This window comes from Capronia epimyces (genome assembly GCF_000585565.1).
Source record: "Capronia epimyces CBS 606.96 chromosome Unknown aczIQ-supercont1.6, whole genome shotgun sequence".
NCBI lineage: Eukaryota > Fungi > Ascomycota > Eurotiomycetes > Chaetothyriales > Herpotrichiellaceae > Capronia > Capronia epimyces.
In genome coordinates, this window is record NW_006912909.1 from 295703 (window position 1) to 314763 (window position 19061).

The window sequence follows — 19061 nt, forward strand, 5'->3', positions numbered from 1 at the left end:
TGTGGGCATTTATCTAAGCTGGAGTAAGCGACAATGCAGGTTCACCGAGTACAGCAACATGCATATCGAGGTCGGGTCCGGAGCGGATGCCTCACTTGCCGCGCCAGGAAGGTCAAGTGCGACGAAAAGCGCCCGGACTGCAACAATTGTACGAGGTTGAAGCGAGATTGTGTTTACAAGCCTCGGAAATCTCAGAAACTCTCTGCTGAAGCTTCCCAGATGAGTGACCCCCAAAAGGGAGTTTTTCACGCATCTGGAGTGGCCCATACACCAGAGACAAGTTCAATCACCCCTCTGAGCCCCATTTCGCCATATCAGGAGCAAACCGGTGTTCTGGCAGAGACACTCCAACTCAATGACACTACAGATATCTCTTCTGGAGCTGAGCAGGGTCCACTTCTGTCTCCAGGCAGTTCCATCGAGGATGTCACTGTGCGTTTGGAAGAAACCTTGCAGCGTCAGATGGGCACTACCGTGACAGATGACAACCATGTCGATGACAGGGTACCTTCGGCCTTGATCTCACGAGACATCGAGTTGACCACGACAATGGATCTCCTGACAGCTGGCGAAGTACCTTTGCAACCGTCGGTTTTGTTCTTTGTTGAGGCAGTGGAGTGCCCCTGGATTACACCTTACGACGGTGTGAACTGGGAGAAAGTGAAGATTGAGGTGGCCGACGTTGGCATGTCTAACAAGTCTGTCGGCCTGGCGATTATGGCTATTTCTGCGCTTTACAAGGCACAGCTAAATAATCTGCCCATGTCCAAGGCCTTGTCCCTATACCACCGTTCGAGAGCTTGGTACCAGAAGCATTTGAGCAATCAAAGCCAGGATTTTGGTACCATCTTAATCATCACAATCCTTCTATGTCTGTTCGAGACTATTCACTACGAGACTGCTCCGGTCCTGCGAGAGCTGCATGACATCTTTGTTGGGAGGCTGGAGTCTTGGGCGCAACAAAACCCACCTCACTCGGAGCAGTCTCTGAGAATTATCGCGTGGCTGAGGTTACTTCATACGGCGACGATCCGTGGAGGTGGCCGGGGTATCATTCCAGACAGCATTGTCACGGGATTGCGATACTTTGATGGAGGAGTGTCTAATCTCAGTTTACCTTCGAGCCATCAATCAGATATGTCGACTCATGTATATGAGATGCTGAGTGCTCCAATTTTCAAGTTTTACTATCAACTCCAAGTCATCTCGGGGGAGATTTGCAAACTCACGCACTATCACCGATCTCGCACTACGGCCGTTGATCAAGACGAGGTGGCCCAGCAACTGACACAGGTCAGATTACGACTGCATCTTCTCTGGGAGAGTCGCCCAGCCACTCAACGCCAGACGCCTGAAGAACTACGCTCCCATCTTGGCCTCAAGATCGCGGACCCTCTTACGACACTCATTGGAGCCTGTACGGCCGCATACCATGCCGAGTTCATTGAGATGGGCCGTGTCCTGGGCGATCCAGTGTCCAAATCGACGGAAACGAAGCAAGCGATGCGCCAGATCCGAGGATTCGTCGACGGTGATTGGAACGCATATGACGGAAGCAAGCTCAATTCTGGCTATCTCCGTCCCCTGTTTCTGTATGCCATCGAGTGTATGGATCCCGAGGAGAACCGGTGGGCCGTGGAAAGGCTTAGGCACGTTCAGAATCCCGTCTGCCGAAGCGATTTCTGGGCCTCATTTGGCGAAGCCCTCTTCCATGCCCAGCTTCAGAAGGAGAGGCGGGTCACTTCAAAATACTTTTGTACGTGGTATTTTGGAGTACCGCCGCCCTTTATCTAAACGCTTCGTTCGCTACACCCACCAAGGATTGATCATCTCTCCTACTATGTAGAGCTCTGGAGGGATCTTTCCCAAGTCAACATGCAGCAGCTGGTGTACGGGCTCTTGCAATTTTCATGTCTCGGAGACCACCACGCACCGTCTAGCCGAGGGTTCGGTATGATATCAAGAGCGTCAAGATTGTCTCTTCATCCAAGTTGACCTTCATTGGTTCCTTATCTTTAAACGATACTTATCTATTGCCGATGGAGTCCACGAGAAACGTACCATTTACCAGCACCACGTGGCTTGTATATGGTTGACCGTTTGTTCTCAGGGCAAAAGCAAAGTCACAGGGGCTTGAGTATAGCTTCTTCCACCTCATACCTCATATCTCAAATTATCAGCCATAGCAACAAGAACAATCTGGAGACAAGATAAGTACGACGGTAATGTCTCCCGTGGCCATCACCATTACGGATCATGAAACCCGTCCACTGTATCCCGTTGGAGCTCCCCCAAGTTTTTTTGCCGATGGAACTGTTCAGCCATTCCACTTCCCTCTGCCATTTTCCGGCAGGCTCGCCTCTCCTGCCCAGCTTGCAAGGGCTACAAGGCTCTCAGCTTTCATATGACGATGCTGGATTGCGAGCCTGGAATGTAGCCCCTTGGCAAGGAAATTCGCCACTAGTAGAGTGAACCCGTGAATTCCCACACCAACTGAGACGACTCGGCCTAGACCTAGAAAGCACAGGCCGACCCCAACTGTATTTCTGCCCGAGTACTCCGTAGATGAAAGTGACTGTTGTTCTTTTTTTCATCAATGATACCGAAACACGTGCTATGAATTTTGTCATCTCATTGGTTGTCGGCAACCGATAAGAGCGCGGTAAGAGATGGACCCATAAATCCAGTATAGGACGCTCGGTTGTAGCCTTACAACCCACGTGTGGACCGACTAAATTAACGCCTTCATGTCGATGCGGTGGGTAAAGTTTGACTAACCTACGTGTCAGGTGTTCAAAGAGACGAACAGCTTTTGTTCTTTTTTATACTCGAAAAGCGCCACCAGAATGTTATCTCTCCCTTCGCAAAACACCGTGCACGAGTACGGTAGTCGACCACAAAATGACTACGACAAACACCACTACTGACATCAAGTCGACGATTACTCTTGAACGACCAACTTACCCCCTAGGCGTGCCATTCAAGTTCTCCCCCGACGGTCTTGTCCAGCGGTATCCAGGAAACACCACGCTTTGTCACATCCCACTCGACTCCCCCTTGATATCTGGCTTACGCACCATTTACAACCGACTCGGCTCCCACGCGACGCTGTCTCGGCTCCTTCGTCTCCTGCCTCCAGAATCATGGCATATGACTGTGCTCGACTGTGTTTGCGAGATCCAGTGTGAGCCAGAAATGTGGCCGACGGGGATGAAACAGCGACCTATTCACGAATGGACCAGCGAATTTTCCAAATCATTAAGACATGTCGGCAACGAGCTGGACAAGGCGGGTCTAGCACCGCCTTACAGGATGCGGATACGCGGCTTCGATGCCGGAGTCATCGGTATAGGACTCGAGGTCGAAGGTGTATCCGTCGAGGAAGAAAAGCGGATGAGGAGACTGAGGGACAAACTTGCAGACGCGATAGGTTTCCGCGCCCCCAGACACGAGACGTATACTTTCCACATCTCTATTGCCTATTTATTGCGACATATCGACGACGAGGACAGAAACGAGCTGGACAGGGTACTTGCAGAGATTCTGCCCAAGGTGAAGATGGACTTTGACCTCGGAGCCGTGGAATTCTGCACGTTCGAGAATATGTGTGCGTACCCAAGGGTGTTCTATCTAGGTGGTGAGGAGGGTCAGTCTTAGGGTTACATGGTGACGCGGTTCATGGTTTCAACCCATTGTCCATAGATTGTCGCGATAGACAGTAGCACTCTGCAAACTTCTTTTCACTTGAGGGAAACACAATTCTGGCTCTACGAATACTACCCACGGTGGAAACTTGTCTACCACGTGGCAAGTGGCAATTTCAGACAATACGGTTCAAGGTTGACTGATATACCAGGAATTGCTGTGGGCCGCTTCGTACGTTACAAGTATTTGCCCGATTGATGAGCTCCTCATCCCGATCCTGGATGCCCTTTCTCAAGCTGCTGACCTAGGTCGCCAGGAAATGCTCTCGGCGCGATCGGTTACAGATAAGACTGTCGGCAATAGATAAACGAGCGTTCAAGGCTCCACATATAAAGGCCCACTTTGAATTTTTAGATGAGGCCTGGATTGAAGAACCAGCGATTCGGATTGACCACGCTGTCGAGCTCAACACCAGGATTGGCTACTCGTATACAAATCTCGGGAGAAAGGGAGTTCAACAACTTTTTCAGGTTGGCAACTGTCGTCGTGAAGCACGAACAGCATACAGAATCTAGGAATATAAAGAGCGTTACAATGCCGTTTTGGAGGATGTCGAGAAAGAAGCAGTTTTATAGTCCATCTTCTTCTCCTCTGCTACCTCAGCCTTACAAGGTCAATTGTTGCACCAAACCTCCATGATGGGCCCGATTGAAGTCAAAACCCAGGTGGCGGAAGCACCTCCAACCATCCAGGAGGAATGGCTACCCGATGCCCAAGATGGAAATACTCAGGAGCACAATCTCAGCCTCAGGGATGCCATCAAGTTATATCCCAAGTCGATTTTCTGGAGCATGGTCATGTCAGCGGCCATTTTCATGGAAGGATACGACACCATGCTAATGGGGAACTTGTTCGGTCAAACCACCTTTCAGAGACACTACGGGCAACATGTCAAGGCCAACAAATACGAGATTCCCGCCAAATGGCAGGCCGGGCTGAGCAACGGTTCCGCATGTGGCCAGATGATCGGTCTTCTACTTGCCGGGTGGGTGAGTGAGCGATTCGGTTTCCGCAAGACAATGCTTGCGGGTCTGAGCATTATCACCGCTTTGATCTTCATCCAGTTTTTTGCTCCTAGCCTGGAGGTCCTCGAAGTTGGTCAGGTTCTCTTTGGTAAGTTCGAGAATGGAGCAACTCATCAGGATGACGAGATGGGCTGCTGAACTAAATGTCTAGGAATTCCCATGGGTCTGTTCCAAACTCTGCCCATCGTCTACGCCATGGAAATCTCGCCTGCTCGTCTGCAGCCGTACCTGACTGTCTGGGTCAACTCCTGCTGGGTACGTCGTTTCCCTGAGATCTCTCCAAAGGGCATAGCATAGGTCGAAGCTAACAATGTACAAGGCCATTGGACATCTCATCGGAGCCGGGATTCTTCGCGGAGTTCTGAGCATCGAAAACGAGTGGTCGTACAAGATCCCGTTTGCCATTCAGTAAGCTTCTCCTTCCTTTCCTGCCGTAGTTCCAATGTCTGATGCTCTAGCAGATGGTTTTGGCCCGTTCTCCTCATCCCAATCCTCAGTTTCGCTCCTGAATCGCCTTGGTGGCTCGTTCGACAGGGCCGACTGGAAGAAGCGAAGGTGGTGCTGAGGGGTCTCCGAACCGACGAACGAGGGGGTCTTGACATTGACAAGAACGTGGCTTTGATGGTGGTCACCATTGAGTACGAACGAAGGGTCAATACCGAAACCTCCTACCTGGCTTGCTTCAAGGGCATCGATCTACAGAGGACTTTGGTCCCGATCGGTATCTACTGCATCCAAACTCTTAGCGGCAATCCGCTCCGCTCTTACTCGACGTATTTCTTGGAGCAGGCCGGCCTCCCAACCACCCAGGCATTCAACATGACAATTGTCAACTATTCGTTGGCCCTTGTCGGTGGATTCGCCGCGGTATGTATACTCTCTGAACCCGAACCCGATTCCGCCCTGATCTTTCATATCTGATGGGTGTGTGTCCTAGTGGGCTCTCCTGCCTATCTTCGGCCGCCGAGTCATCTACGTCTGGAGTCTCGTCGCGATGCTGTTCCTCATGATCATCATTGGTGCTCTAGGCATTCCTCAGGCTCACTCGTCCAACACCTCTTACTCGTGGGCCATTGGCGCTATTCTCATCATTACGTCCTTCCTGTATAACGCCACTATGGGTCCCCTCACCAACACCATATGCGCCGAAATTCCGTCAGCACTCCTGCGCAGCAAAGTGGTTGTCCTCGCCCGATTTTGCTATACTATCTCGAGTATCATCGCCGGCGTGCTCACGCCGTATCAGTTGAACACAAGTGCCTGGAACTGGGGCGCTAAAACCGGGTTCTTCTGGGCAGGAGGTTGCCTGATCTCGGTCATCTTTGCATACTTTTGGGTTCCGGAATCCAAGGACCGGACCACCGCCGACATGGACATTCTCTATGGTCGGAAACTGGCTGCTCGCCACTTTTCCAGGGCTGAGGTCAACTTGGTAGAGGCGGTCGTCGAAAAACAGTGAAGAGACGAAAGCTTGTTGGCTATTACTGGTAATTTCGATTTCGACTCTGGCTTGACAAGGCTCTTGGGATGATCTAATTGGAGGAATAGGAATCGGCCAGAGAAAGTGATGGAAATGGCGCCGATTTGTTTCTCTTACTTTACGCAGGGGAATTTAGCTGTCATGTGCCAAAAATGGAGAAACACTGTCCCATCGACATGGTTAAAACCCCAGAATGGTTTGGAAGAAAACATGCAGGAAAACATTTTGGGTAGCCTTGTGTCGGTCGTGTACACAGCCTCACCACCAGACTTGACATACGTGTATATGTCGATTTGAGGCTTAGTGTACGCGTACACTAAAAATGTGGCTCCACCCGGCCATCAAATCCAGGATGTCAATTTCCGGTTCTCCGATCTATGCTGCGACATGAGTGAGATTGACCAGCTGCCACCGACCGCACCACATCAGACGTTGTCAAATGGAGGCAATCAAACCTTCCTGAAGAGTGGTCTTTGGAAATCTCAACCATTCTTGCCAATCAGGGCCCAGTCTTTGACCAATCGTATCAATCAGGAATTGACCACCGTCGCCAATCAGCCACTTGTCTCGACCACGATGCAAGATCACACCGTAGTGGGCGAGAATGACCAGGGCTTCTGCGTGCCCGTGGCGCAGCAGATCTATGTAGTCGGGGGAGACAAGCACCGGCCATGAGAAGACAATAGACAGTCGAGTTTGGTTTCCTGGAAACGCACGCTGGGCGTCGAAAACACGTTGGAGGTGCATGATTGACTCTCGATATGCCTTTAGAGAGGCCGGGGTCAAATGTGCAGCATCGATCAAGTCTTGAAGGATGTCACATTCCGATCCGGTTGCACCTTGTGGCTGCATCAGCTCTTGCGAGAATTTTAGATGAGCTGCCAATTCGGTCTCGCCCAGTAGATGCCAACATTGGTCGACTATGGCCAAAACACCACGGTGAATGTTGAGACAATGGGTGTATTTGTCGACAAACCATTCGAGGCTATCTCTCTCATACCGGAGTGTGTCGCACAGTACGTGGACCCCGACCAAGGACGAGAATAGGAACAAGTGAATGCAGTTGGACTGAGTCGCTTCCAGGACCGGGTGACTTTCCTTGAAGAGTGCTAGGGCGCGGTTTTGCAGGCCGGTTGCGTATTCACGATAAAAGTTACGTGACTCGACTTGCAGGGTGCTCAAGTGTAAGGCTGAGGCTGCAAGTACTTGGTGCATCAAATAGGGTGACGTGAGAGCGTGTTTGATGTACATGCTCGCTGGTAGAGCCGCCTCCCCTGACTCCTCCAAAGACAGAAACCCGTCGCTGGAAAGATTGTTGAAAAGCTGGAGATGGGTCAAGTTGAGGTTGTAAGGGTCGGGTGGTGCTTGTGTGCTGGTAGCATCTTCGGGCCCGCGCCCGGGGACTGGTGTTAAGACTGTGGTTGAGATAGGGCTCCTCGAGGCTGCCGGATGAGCGGGACCATTCCTAAGAGAGAAAGGAGTTTCGCGATCGAGAAAGGAACACCGGATCTCCGCTGTGCCACAGTTGATGCATGTTGGATGAGTTTCGTCACACTCCAAAGCCTGGTCAGTAGACAATTTGAAGGCTTTGCGAGAAACGCAGACCTACCCTGATATGCCGCCGTTTGCATTCGAGACATCCGGTTTTGGACTTTCTGTGATGTCGACGAGACATTGGTCGATGTACTGTACAATGCTCTCCCTGTCATCTTACTTTCGTGGAAGAGCAAAGGTTGCCTAGGTAGAGAAGTGGCGGATTTTGGCTCAGTCACGTGAGCTTGGGGTTAGGGTTAGGGTTAGGGTTAGGGTTACCCGGGCGGAGATTTCTATCAAGCGAGAGGCTGTACCTCTGCAAGTACCTACAGCTTTGCTATTATCATCGTCCTATATAACCGCCGTCAATGAGCGACACTTGTTGACGAATGCTTGGTTAGGTTACAAGTAAAGAGTGTGAATGTTCCGGGCGGTCCACAGCCGCATGGGGAACGTCCGAAAAGACCTGATTTCAAAATTTGCACCTTATTGCTGGTGTCTTGCTATGCGGGCATACGCCCGCCATAACAGTGAGGCTAACTTTTGCCCGTGGTTCCGTCAAGCACGCCTTTCCTGGAGCCTCCTTAGCCCTTTCTGGACCACCTTCACAGGCTTTGAAGCATTCTGATCCGATCAATCTCTTGCTCGCCTGGCTTGCTCACCACCGCAATTGCAGAGTTGACAGGTACATTGGTGTCTTCGAACGGTTCCTGGGGCACAAACGCGATTCTCGTCTGCGGACCAAAGATGAGACAATGGGTGCTGCCCCCGAAATGAAACGTTCCGATTTCACTTCCTTTCTTGATGGACTGGCCCTCCTTGACGAAGACCTCGCAGCTACTGACTTCGGCCATTCCAACGGCCAGGAACGCCATGAGCCCAATAGCCGGTTCATCTGCACGAATGAAGACCACAACCCGCGTGGCAACTTCACAGATATATCCTTGTGAGTTGTTTGGTGCAGCTGGGTCGGGGCCAACCTTGATATTGGGATTGGCGAACCCTTCCCAATAGTTCTCCGCATAGTATGTGCCTGGCAGATGTACAATCTTCTCGACTGTGCCTGAGACCGGCGCGTGCCAGCGATGGTAACTCAAGGCGGACAAGAAGGCTTGGTATATTGTGCCATTGACGAATTGATCGCTGAGCGGGTCTCCGCCCAGCATGTCTTTGAGGCTGTATGGTTGCTCCTTGATCCAGAACTTGTCCAAGGCCTTGACGTTGTGGGAAATGCGGTATGGGGTTGATTCACATGCATTGGCAATGACGGTCGCAACCTCTGGGAGGCAGATCCGCCGGATCCCCGGATTGAATCTTCTTGTGAAGAAGTCGTCCCAAGATTGGTAGCCATGGGCAGGCTTAGTCGGATCACACACGAAAGCCTGGTCGAATGTGACAGGGTTCTTGGGGTCGGCCTCACTGGCGACCTGGGCCATGACATCTAGAGCTTTAGGGCTGAACCAGCCATCTGGGTCACTGCTGAGCACTGACACCGAATCCGGCGAGGCAAGGTAATGGCCCCAGGCCTCCAGTACATTCCGGAACTGCGCGTTGACATCCTGGCGAAGGAAAGCGGCGTATCCGGCCGCAGTTCCCATTGGCCAGTCCTACATGGCAGAGGTCAGTTCCAGCTTGTGCCAGCCAAGACAGCCACCCTCTTTCTTAGGCAAATCAGTTGAACCGGAACCCCTTACCAAGACGGCGTTGATTGGAAATCCAATCAGACCTTTCTGGCCGGCCGTGTTGTATATCCAATGCGGCCCCATGGTCATCAGGTAGTTCAGGACCTCCAGCATTTTGTCATAGCTGCGAATTTCAGGCTGGCCTGTTGGGTCTTCATTGTACGGCGGGGTAGCTGGGACCTGTTCAAACATGAGGGTGAAAAGCTGCCGCACTGTTGGGTCGCCCTCGATGAAATCCTTGAACTGTTGCAGCGTGCAATTGAGAGGCTGCGGGTTCTCCTCGACCTTCTGCACAAGCTGTCTTGTCCATTTGATCAGATGCTCGTGCTCTGCCGGGAGCCAGCCTCCCAGACGGTGGCGCAGGAATGGGGCCTGATGAGATTTGATCGACATAGTAAAGAACAGGACGACGGGCTGACTTGAGGTGAAAAACTCACTACTCACTACTTCCCCTTGGTGGACAGAGGAAAGATGGTCCGGCCGTTCTTCGTGGCCGGTTCCTTCACATCTTTATACCCGATGTTCAGGTGTAGGACTGAGGCCCTCACCGTCCTCAGCTCGACCATTCCAGCCGGACCCCGCTCTGGTGTAACCACAACTGCTCCATCACGACCACTTCGACTACAGGGTGCTGTCACTGGGTCTTACAGTGCTCAGTACAGAAACCAAAGATGGATGGGGGGGACAGATCAGAATCCTGCCTCCTCTGCCGGCTGAGGTTGGGGCAGCGCCCCCCGTAAGAAGTAGCTGGCTAGATTGGCCAACATGCTACACGACATGGATCTGCCCAGCAAGATTGAACGAGCTTCAGCTGAAAACCTGTTTCATGGCGCGCGTTCAAAGTGGGAGTGATGGTCATCTGACATTGCACGACAGGTATCACAGGTCATGCGGGAGCCGTCGCACCGAAGCCTGTGCGAGGAAGGTCAAAGACTGCACTTGAGTGCTGGAGTGCTCACTGACCACGTCGTCCCCTATCGTGTGCGATTATCATACTGACTGCAGTGGAAATGCGGCCGCGATAGGTGGACCACGGTCCCCTCTCTCAAACAAGGCTAGAGCCCCTTACCTTTCGAGCAGCACCTGGGATGGTATTAAACAGCGACCCTTCAATATGCTGGTCGAGATATGCATCTCAAATCAAGCCAAGGTTAGCTGGACTATTTGCTGTTAGGTGCACGACCAACTGGGAGAACAATCCCACCGCCGTCCACAAGAATCCCCAACCGCCAGACTGGACGGCTTAACAAGCGGTTACACAGATGGTTCCATTGGCATTTCAATGCATTTCGGTGGCTGCTGATGTTGCAAACCTCACATAACAGTGGTCGATCTCGAAAATGCCTCAGCTATCATGCTCTAGGCTAGCCGAAGGGTTTATTGCTTGATGATATATTGTGCCAATCATTAACCGCTCCTTGCTCTCTGTCTGGGGTTTAACACGGGATCCCCTCGTCCAGACTACAATATTTGAAGGACATTAGTCTGAGCAGTGTGTTGGACAGACAACTTCCCTCTGCTTGGACCGGCATGGCCGAACGGACCAACACTGATGTCCCCTTCCAGGGAAAGTTGGAATTATGGTTGATCATCTCCCAAGAGTGCAATCGTCAAGGACTGTCCCCTTCGAGCTCGGTCCTACTGCCATGTAGCGTAGCAGTTCTCTGTCAAGATCCTCAGTCTGACACTCGACCTCACCGCCGTGGTTGATACAGATCCGCTGCGACCAATTGACCACAGAGATTGGGCATGATTTCATTCCGAACGATCACCACCGTGATGGGGCCACGGGACCCATTGATGGAGTACGGCCGGGGCCTCTTCTGGCCACCTCGACAGCCACGGAACAACTGATGGAGACGCGATTGGGCATGCAGCCTTTGGCTCGTCCAATTGACTGTCCAGACTCCTACCCGAGGATCGGAAAAAGCGGCGACTGGGTTTCTAAATTCGTCGAGCAGTTGGGGAAGATGTGAAAATCAACAGCGTTTCAAGCCCAATCATGGTGGAACAGATGTTAATCCACCTTATCAACGACACTTGGCTCTATATATGATGGTCTCGAGCTCGTTGCATACTTTGCCACGGAGTCAATATTGAGACGACGTAAGATCCCCTAGCATTTTCGCCGCGACAAGCAACGAGCAGGATCCCGGGGAACAAGATCCTATTTGATGCACCCCCCGGGGTAGAGGCTGGGACGGCTCCAGTTATCTTGAGGGCGTAGTATCAACCCCCAACCGATCGGAAAGCCGATTTCTTCCTTTGCACATAGAGATTTTCATTCAAGACCGACGTATCTACGCAACTTGGGAGACTTCTTGATCCAGGGGTGAAGAGCTGAGTTGCACTGGCCTATTGCAGAGTGATGATATCAGTGTCTGCTTCCAGCAATCGTTGCCACACTGGTCGTTTCCGGCGAATACAGAATCCAGTACTTCACAGGCACGAGGTGACCGAATGACACTGCCACCTCAAATGTCGATGACGATGGCCACTGCGGCTCTTTGGAAGCGACATGCCAGCCATATCCGAAGACATCGACACGGTCACGTCGTTCATGTGCCCAATGGGACTGGGGCGCATGCTGGATTGTCAGCCGGCGATGCGCCTCGAGTCCAGGCTAAGAGGCCGCCTAAGCCTAGGCCAGTCTGCCTCGACATGTGCAGATCCAGGCCGGAGGCGAACCCGGAGTCCCTGCAACGCGCATAGCCTGAAACATCTCGCACAGCCACTTGATCTTGCAAGACGCCATGTATCGCGGGACCAGCTCAGGGCGGATTTGGACGAGCGAGGGCGGCAATCGGATCGCTGGACCTATGCAGAGGCTGTCGCAGCGGTACTATTCTTCATTCGGAGAACATTCAATCTCCTTGAAGCCTGCTCAGAGCTTACAGTACGGAGTACACGGCTACACCGCCGGGGTTGATTTGGATAGACAGAGCAAACCGCTGCGAGCTCTCTTGCAGCACAGTCTACAGGCATCTCGCTTGATGAGATCGTGTCCTGCTCAAGTAGTTCCGGCCGCCATGCACCAACCGCTCGTCCTCATGGATGGTGCCCGGTTCCTGGTTCCTCATGGTGCATCCGGATCGAAACAACAAAACACTTGGGCAGCCATCAGATCGTGCAGACCCAATGGGGGGTGGCTGCACAGGACATGGTTTGACTTTGCAACTTCCATCTTGCAATTGTGAATTTGGATATAAGCCCCGCCACCCCGTCCAACCGAAGGGACAGCTGCAACAGCACTGCATCTGAATCGCGGTGGAAGTCAACTAGGGGCGATAGGAACGCTGACACCGACACCGTCACCAACACCTTGTAGCACCTACTATGTTCCTGCGCATCTTTTTCCCATCTCCGGCTACTATCCTCGCTCTAGCCATCTGCCTTTTCCCGTATCCGTACCAGAATACTCATTCCTCCTCTTCGCGTGCCGAATTCGAGTCACCATGGAACACCAGCTGAGAGACCTGCCATTTCAACTGAGTCAGCGACGACGCCTCGACCCCGAGAGCGAGAGCGACGGCCTTGTCCATCGGCTCTGCACGCAAATCCTCTCATGGCTGGTGGTGGGCGTTGCCTTGGTTGTGATCTTTTCCAGGTTGACGAAAGCTATCCTACAACTGGTTGTCCACCTGTTCATTGCTGCGATCTATGGCTTGTCCGCTCGCATTCACGGTCCTAGTCTACCACACCAGGCCTCCTCTCTTCTGAGTGCGAGCCATCTTCTGTATGAAACAGCCCTCGCCGAGACCAGCATTGACATTGACCGCGGCCCCGACAAGCATCCTCCGAAGGGGTTGTCAAGCCAGCAATGGCACTTACTCGCTTTCTTATTTCATAGAGTCTCGGAGTTCCATATCCCGCGCAAGCCGAGGGGCATTGATAGATGTACGTGGTCGTTTGGAGGGAATGGCGACAAGGCTCCCGACATTCAAGCGCCGTCGAGGTTACGACACCGATCCGAACCGGAGTTTGCTTCCAGCCATGATTCTTGCAGCCGGCAGACAAGCGGGATTGTTGGAGCCGCATCGGGCGGCGGCAGTGGTGGTGTCGAAGCTTGCTACGACTTATCCGGATACCCGTCCGGATCCTGTTCTTCGTCTCATCCTCCTGTGCAGCTACTCACCCCGCAGGCGGCGCCACCGACCAGGGGGCCGCGAGGACTTATAGGGACGGTCTTAGCCCCGGCGCCTGCAGCCACAGCCCAGACACCTGCGAGCCTCAAATCTCTGGGTGCGGTGCTTCAGCCTAGCCTGGGGCTCTGGTACAGGCGGCCTTCAGCAGCCTCAGCATCTCTGTGCGCGCGACCTTCCATATCCCGAAATAACTACATTGGATGTCCTGCGCCGTCGAGGAAGACCTCCGAGCCTCACAAGCCCGAGCCAGACCGAATCGACCACGGTCTGATCACAGACACCACCGGTGGCAGCCGCTCTAGCCCTGCCTCCAGACTTACGGAATGCCCAGCAGGTGAAAATGGCCAGCGCAACCGGGGAGCCGCACCATCCTCTGGGAGGGCTGCCTTCGGCGCTTCCATCTCCCTGGCCGGTCCGGCCGGCAGCAAACGGCTGCTTCCTCAGGAAGAGGACGTTCACGGCGGCTCTGACGATCAGCAAGAATCCGACTCCAACCTCGAATCAGCGGCCACCGAGCCTAGGAGCAAGAAAAGCCGCGTCGCCGAATTTCGCTGTCCCAAATGGGCCGCCAACCCAAATGCGTGCCACGGATCTAAATGCGCAGACTGGCACAACTCCAAGATTGCTGCGGTGACGCGTCATGTTCTTCTGACCGATGCTCGCAATGAACCGGACACGACGGCACAGATCAAAAAATTGAGCCATTCCAAGCTCAGCAAGGTGGACAGATGGCAAAAATACTATATCATCTTTGGAGGCCAGGACCCGGAGCAGATGTGGCAGCCATATTGGATGCAGGAGGATACCGCGGATCCCGTCAACCAGGCTCTGCTCGGTCTCTTGGCTGCGCAGGTCCCGCACGACGCGGGCGTGACATTAGAGTTCCTGCACAAGTTCACCCGGTTAGATGGCGAGAGGAAGAAACGGGACGGATGGATTGCGACCCATCACGAGGCCAGAAAGACCGCTCTTCTGAGACAGCTTGAAGAGGAACGTCGGGCAGCCGAGGGCGAGTCACAGGCTCAATTCGAGGAAGAGGTTCAATCGTTGTTGCATGAGTTCAAGTCGTCGGGAAATGGAAATGGAAACGGAAACAATCGACCGTCGCTTGAGGAGCCCCAGCGATCTGAAGCGATGCCCGCTCCTCGGCACGCGGATGCTGTCCCTCTGCATCTCCAGGCAGGCCACTCGGCCGGCTTAGGCCTCAGCAGCACCGGCATCCTCACCGCCGACCGTACAGTGCAGGATGAGACGGTGGGCATTGGCACCACTTTCGACAATGGCCATCCGGACTGGGACTCTGTGCCCGACCCTCACGATCCCACGGTCGCATCATCTGAGCCATTTGGAGGTGGAGGGCCCGGCCAAGGGCAGCATGCATTACGCACGCAGGTGGTGGTCACTCAGGTGGTGGAGGATGCCGAGCGCCTTCGCCTTTTCGGTGCCGACGCTTCTCAAGAGAGCGAAACTCGATCTCAGCCGCATGTGGAACACCATCAGCCTCCCAGTCTCCCAGTCCCTTGGGACACGGGGCTCCGACATGTCTCTTACCCGGCTCTCAACAGCGATTCGGGATATGGATCGCAGGGGGAGCTCTGCCAGTGTTCCCTGCACACCGAGAGACTGTGGTGCATGAAATGCCACCAGCAGGGGTACGGCAGCTGCCAATGTTCTCACAGTGCCCGGATTCCCGTCTGCCGCAACTGCTCCAGAAAGGCCAAGTGCTGGTGCTTGCAATGTGCCGGGTGGGACTAAGGTGCCGATACAGCGTGAGGATGAATGCACCGACGAACGACCCGCCGTTTTGTCGCCATGGACAGAGAGAGATACGGTCGGCCCTGGTCGAGGTCAAGCGTCCTGTTGAGAAGAGCCGCTGTTTTCCGCCAAAGAGACTGTTTCTGGATCGATGACGGTGGCGCTGGTGGCGCTGGTGGCGCTGGTTGCCGTGATGTGGTTCTTCTTGTCATTTCCATTCCCAGCTGCGGATCCTGTAGGCTTATATTAGGTCCTATTCTACAACTTGACGAACGGTGAGAAGGGCCCTTAGGCTTTACGAATAGTCACAGTCAGCATGGCTTGCGCCCAGGCCGGTGACGGTGACTGCACTAATACTCAGTACGAGTAGTGGCACAATGCACAATGCACAATGACGCTGCTGCTTGGTTGCTCACCGGTTTAATCTGGCCACGGCCACCGGATGATCGGTATTTTCCTGTTTGTTTGCCTTTCAGCCTCAGGGACCCCTGGATGCGCACCCCTACCGAGAGCCTTGGCCGAGTCTAATCCAGTCTGCGGGCTATGGGGGGCCTGAGCCTTAGCCTGAGTCTAGTATTAACGAGCTGGACACTGGACAGTGGACACTGTCATGGAAGATGGAAAACGGCGCACTGCATACACTAGTCCGGCATGGCCCCTTGGCCCCTGAGCGTCCACTTTGGAAATGGTCCATGTCCCTGACCAATCGTGGGTTCTCTGGTACCGCCCTGCTTCACCCCAGCTTCAGCTGAGCAAAAACAACTTCAACTTTGCAGGCCGCCCGCCGAAGGCCTCCTGGGTCCCTAAGCCAGCCCATTGGCGCCAGCCTTGCTTCCAGGCTTAGAGGCGGATGGGACGAGCCTTAGGCCCGGCCCCAGCCCCAACGATTGCAAGAAGAAGCATCATCCTCCCCCGGACATTTCGTGATGTGTCCCACAGTGGACTTTGTATGCTGTTGTTCTGATTCACCAAGGGCCATCTATATCCTATATCGTGGTGAGTTGAGTTATAATCCCATCCGACTCGAGCCATATACTATGTATGATTCGTGATTCCAATGGCTGGCAGATGGTGCCGCAGCTGTACGAATACAGATTCTGTACCTGATGTACTCCGTACCGACCAGGGAGTGTGCTGGCCCCCATGCTAGGGCATGCAGGCAGGACAAGTTTCATCAATGTCATTTTCAGCCGCATTCCCATCTCCTCGCCGCCCCTCTCCCTCCTTCTTTGCTTCTCTTTCCCCTTCTCGTTCGCGTCCCTTTGGTCTTTTCGCCGCCGACTCGGCCGTGTCTGAAAGATGCAATTCGTCAACGCATTTTCCAATCTACAGCTGGACATTGTTGGAATTGTCGCCGTTCTCGGCGAAGGGAGCACCGCGCGCAACGCCCAGGCCTCAGCCTTGTCATGGCACCACATTCTGCCACGGCTGCTGCCGGCGCCTCAAGCGCTACTCAAGCACGAACAGGAGAAACGGCTGCCGACGCAAAAAGGCACCGTGGTCGGCGCATACTCGGGCAACATCCGGTTCGAGCTCAACTTCTTCTCGCAGCTCCTGCACCCGGACAAACTCCGTAAGTTCGAGGTGGAGCTTGTGAGGGTGGAAAAGAAGAAGCCGAAGCCGAAGCCGAAGAACAAACCGAAGAAGAAGAAGACAGACTCAGACGTGGACTCGAACTCCCACTCGGACTCGGACTCTCGAGACAGCGACAGCGCCAGCGCCAGCGACATGCCGGCGTACGACGTGAAAAAGTTCGGATATCTCGCGGCGCTCTCGGTTCTGGGCTGTCTGATGTCGATCGTGCTGTTCGGGCTCTCGATCCACTACGACGACGGATTCGCGCTGGTGGCGACGGTGTTGCTGTCCTTCACCTCGACCACGGTCGGGTTCGCGTCGTGGTGGAAACTGGACTTTGAAGAAGAGAAGCCCAAGCCCGGGCGCGAGGTGCCCGACGGCGACCTGGTCATCTACTACCCGCGCCAGGGCGCCTTCCGCGTGGTGCGGTGTGACGAGATCGTGTCCCGACTGTACTTCAAGGCCGAGCTGTGCGAGACCTTGCTGGACGACGACTGGTACCGCATCGTCGCCCTGGCCTCGGCCGTTTTCCTGCTGGCCGGCTTGCTGTGTCTGGGGAACTCGCAGCCCATCATGCAGATGGCCTTTGCCGCCAGTTACATCCTGCTCAATGTTCTGCACTGGGCCTCGTCCGCGCTCAATCCGCTGACCCATCACTGGGAACATAATTACGATCTGGAGCTGTTGAAAGTGAAGCCTCCTATTCAAGTCGACCCGAAGCGACAGCCCCAGCCACCAACATCACTACTACAATCACCACCACAACCTCTTCCACTACCATTATCCCCATCTACCGATGGAACAGGCCCTCCATTCCACACGTTCACAACTACTCCTACGAACAATCCCGTCGGAGTCATGTTCGCCAGCCCTGTGGCCAGCCCCACAGCCAGCCCCCGACCGTCGACCGAGCCCGGTTCGGCTGGCGCGGCCAACGACAACGAGACCTCCAACGACAACTCCAACGACGCCGCAGTCGACACGCTGCGAAAGCGCGCCGAAGTCAGATTCCAGCTCAATCCGCCGGCGCTCCAGCAGAAGGGTGCAACAAACCTAGACGCGGACGCAGACGTCGAAGCCCGCCGGCCATCCGGGGCCAAACCATCGCGACGGTTGTCGACGGCCAGCATGGCGCGGTCAGCATTCAACCTCGGCCTCGGGCGCAAAGGCACCAGCAGTTCGCAGGTGTCGGTGCGGCCGGAGATGCCGAAAGAAGTGGCCAACTACACGGCGGCGCTGTGGACGGCGATCGCGCTGACGGGCAGCGTGCGGTGGCTGAACAAGACCAACATCGTGCCCGACAACGCCGTGTGGGACGAATGGGTCGACGAGGCCGGCCGCCGCGCCGCCCCGAAATGGAGACTGAACCAGCCCCACCACCAGCGCGGCGACAGTCCCGTTCCTACCTGGTACCTCGACTCCGACGGCTGCGTCAACCTGCCCCTGTGGGACTATCAGGGCAGATTAGGCCAGCTGTTCAAGGACGCCGACGCCAAGTTGAAGAACAGGCCGGAACTGCCGCGTGCCGTGCAGCACTGGCTCGGCCTGGACAGGCTGTCGGATAATGTCAAGTTGAAGTTGCGCACGCAGTTGCAGAATGCGAGGCAGAGGTTGGCGAATAGGAGTTCTGAGTGAGAGGGATGGATCCTGGAGTACATGCTTAGATCTCGTACACTTTCATACACCTAATATATTTTGGATCATAAACCTCCATACACCTAGATCATAGATCTCAAATCTTAGAGCATACGCCCCAGATCATACACCTCATAGTTGTCAACTTAGGCATTCCCAGCCTTGCCTCTTAACCAGAAGGCTTGTTTAGACATACTATATATACACTATATAGTCTGCGCTCCCCCTGCGACCCTTTGGTAGAGAACAAGGGCACACTTCAACCTTTTAACAATAATACACCTTAGATCATAGTACCGGTACGCTTATATCTTAGATCAGATCATACACCTCACGCTTAGATCTGAGATCTTCGAGCATACACAGACCATACACCTCACGCTTAGATCTGAGATCTCGATCTTCGAGCATACCAAGATCACACGTCCCAGCGTGTCCGTTTCCACAGGCGTTGGACAGGTTGCAGAACCAGACTCGCAGGAGGTGAGGTTCGGGGTGAATCTACTCGTATCGGTCTATCGCCAGG

The 19061-nt window shown here is 54.1% G+C and overlaps 7 protein-coding genes across 7 annotated transcripts; 5 read left to right on the top strand and 2 right to left on the bottom strand.

The window, feature by feature from the left end:
• Window positions 1–219: 219 nt before the first annotated feature.
• A1O3_06980 (uncharacterized protein) lies at window positions 220–1794 on the top strand (the record flags this gene model as incomplete). The annotated part of the gene is made up of 1 exon (XM_007737094.1): window positions 220–1794. The coding sequence occupies one exon, from the start codon at window positions 220–222 to the stop codon at window positions 1792–1794; it is 1575 nt and encodes a 524-aa protein (XP_007735284.1).
• A 1107-nt stretch (window positions 1795–2901) lies between these two features.
• A1O3_06981 (uncharacterized protein) lies at window positions 2902–3657 on the top strand (the record flags this gene model as incomplete). Its single annotated transcript, XM_007737095.1, has 1 exon — window positions 2902–3657. One exon carries the CDS (start codon window positions 2902–2904, stop codon window positions 3655–3657), a length of 756 nt encoding a protein of 251 aa, XP_007735285.1.
• A 686-nt stretch (window positions 3658–4343) lies between these two features.
• A1O3_06982 (uncharacterized protein) lies at window positions 4344–6189 on the top strand (the record flags this gene model as incomplete). Its single annotated transcript, XM_007737096.1, has 5 exons — window positions 4344–4818; window positions 4882–4985; window positions 5050–5138; window positions 5192–5597; window positions 5668–6189. The coding sequence occupies 5 exons, from the start codon at window positions 4344–4346 to the stop codon at window positions 6187–6189; spliced, it is 1596 nt and encodes a 531-aa protein (XP_007735286.1).
• Window positions 6190–6645: 456 nt separating this feature from the next.
• Window positions 6646–7885, bottom strand: A1O3_06983 (uncharacterized protein; the record flags this gene model as incomplete). Its single annotated transcript, XM_007737097.1, has 2 exons — window positions 6646–7764; window positions 7820–7885. 2 exons carry the CDS (start codon window positions 7883–7885, stop codon window positions 6646–6648), a joined length of 1185 nt encoding a protein of 394 aa, XP_007735287.1.
• Window positions 7886–8348: 463 nt separating this feature from the next.
• A1O3_06984 (uncharacterized protein) lies at window positions 8349–9818 on the bottom strand (the record flags this gene model as incomplete). The annotated part of the gene is made up of 2 exons (XM_007737098.1): window positions 8349–9350; window positions 9438–9818. The coding sequence occupies 2 exons, from the start codon at window positions 9816–9818 to the stop codon at window positions 8349–8351; spliced, it is 1383 nt and encodes a 460-aa protein (XP_007735288.1).
• A 3062-nt stretch (window positions 9819–12880) lies between these two features.
• A1O3_06985 (uncharacterized protein) lies at window positions 12881–15325 on the top strand (the record flags this gene model as incomplete). Its single annotated transcript, XM_007737099.1, has 1 exon — window positions 12881–15325. One exon carries the CDS (start codon window positions 12881–12883, stop codon window positions 15323–15325), a length of 2445 nt encoding a protein of 814 aa, XP_007735289.1.
• Window positions 15326–16624: 1299 nt separating this feature from the next.
• A1O3_06986 (uncharacterized protein) lies at window positions 16625–18535 on the top strand (the record flags this gene model as incomplete). Its single annotated transcript, XM_007737100.1, has 1 exon — window positions 16625–18535. One exon carries the CDS (start codon window positions 16625–16627, stop codon window positions 18533–18535), a length of 1911 nt encoding a protein of 636 aa, XP_007735290.1.
• Window positions 18536–19061: the final 526 nt, after the last annotated feature.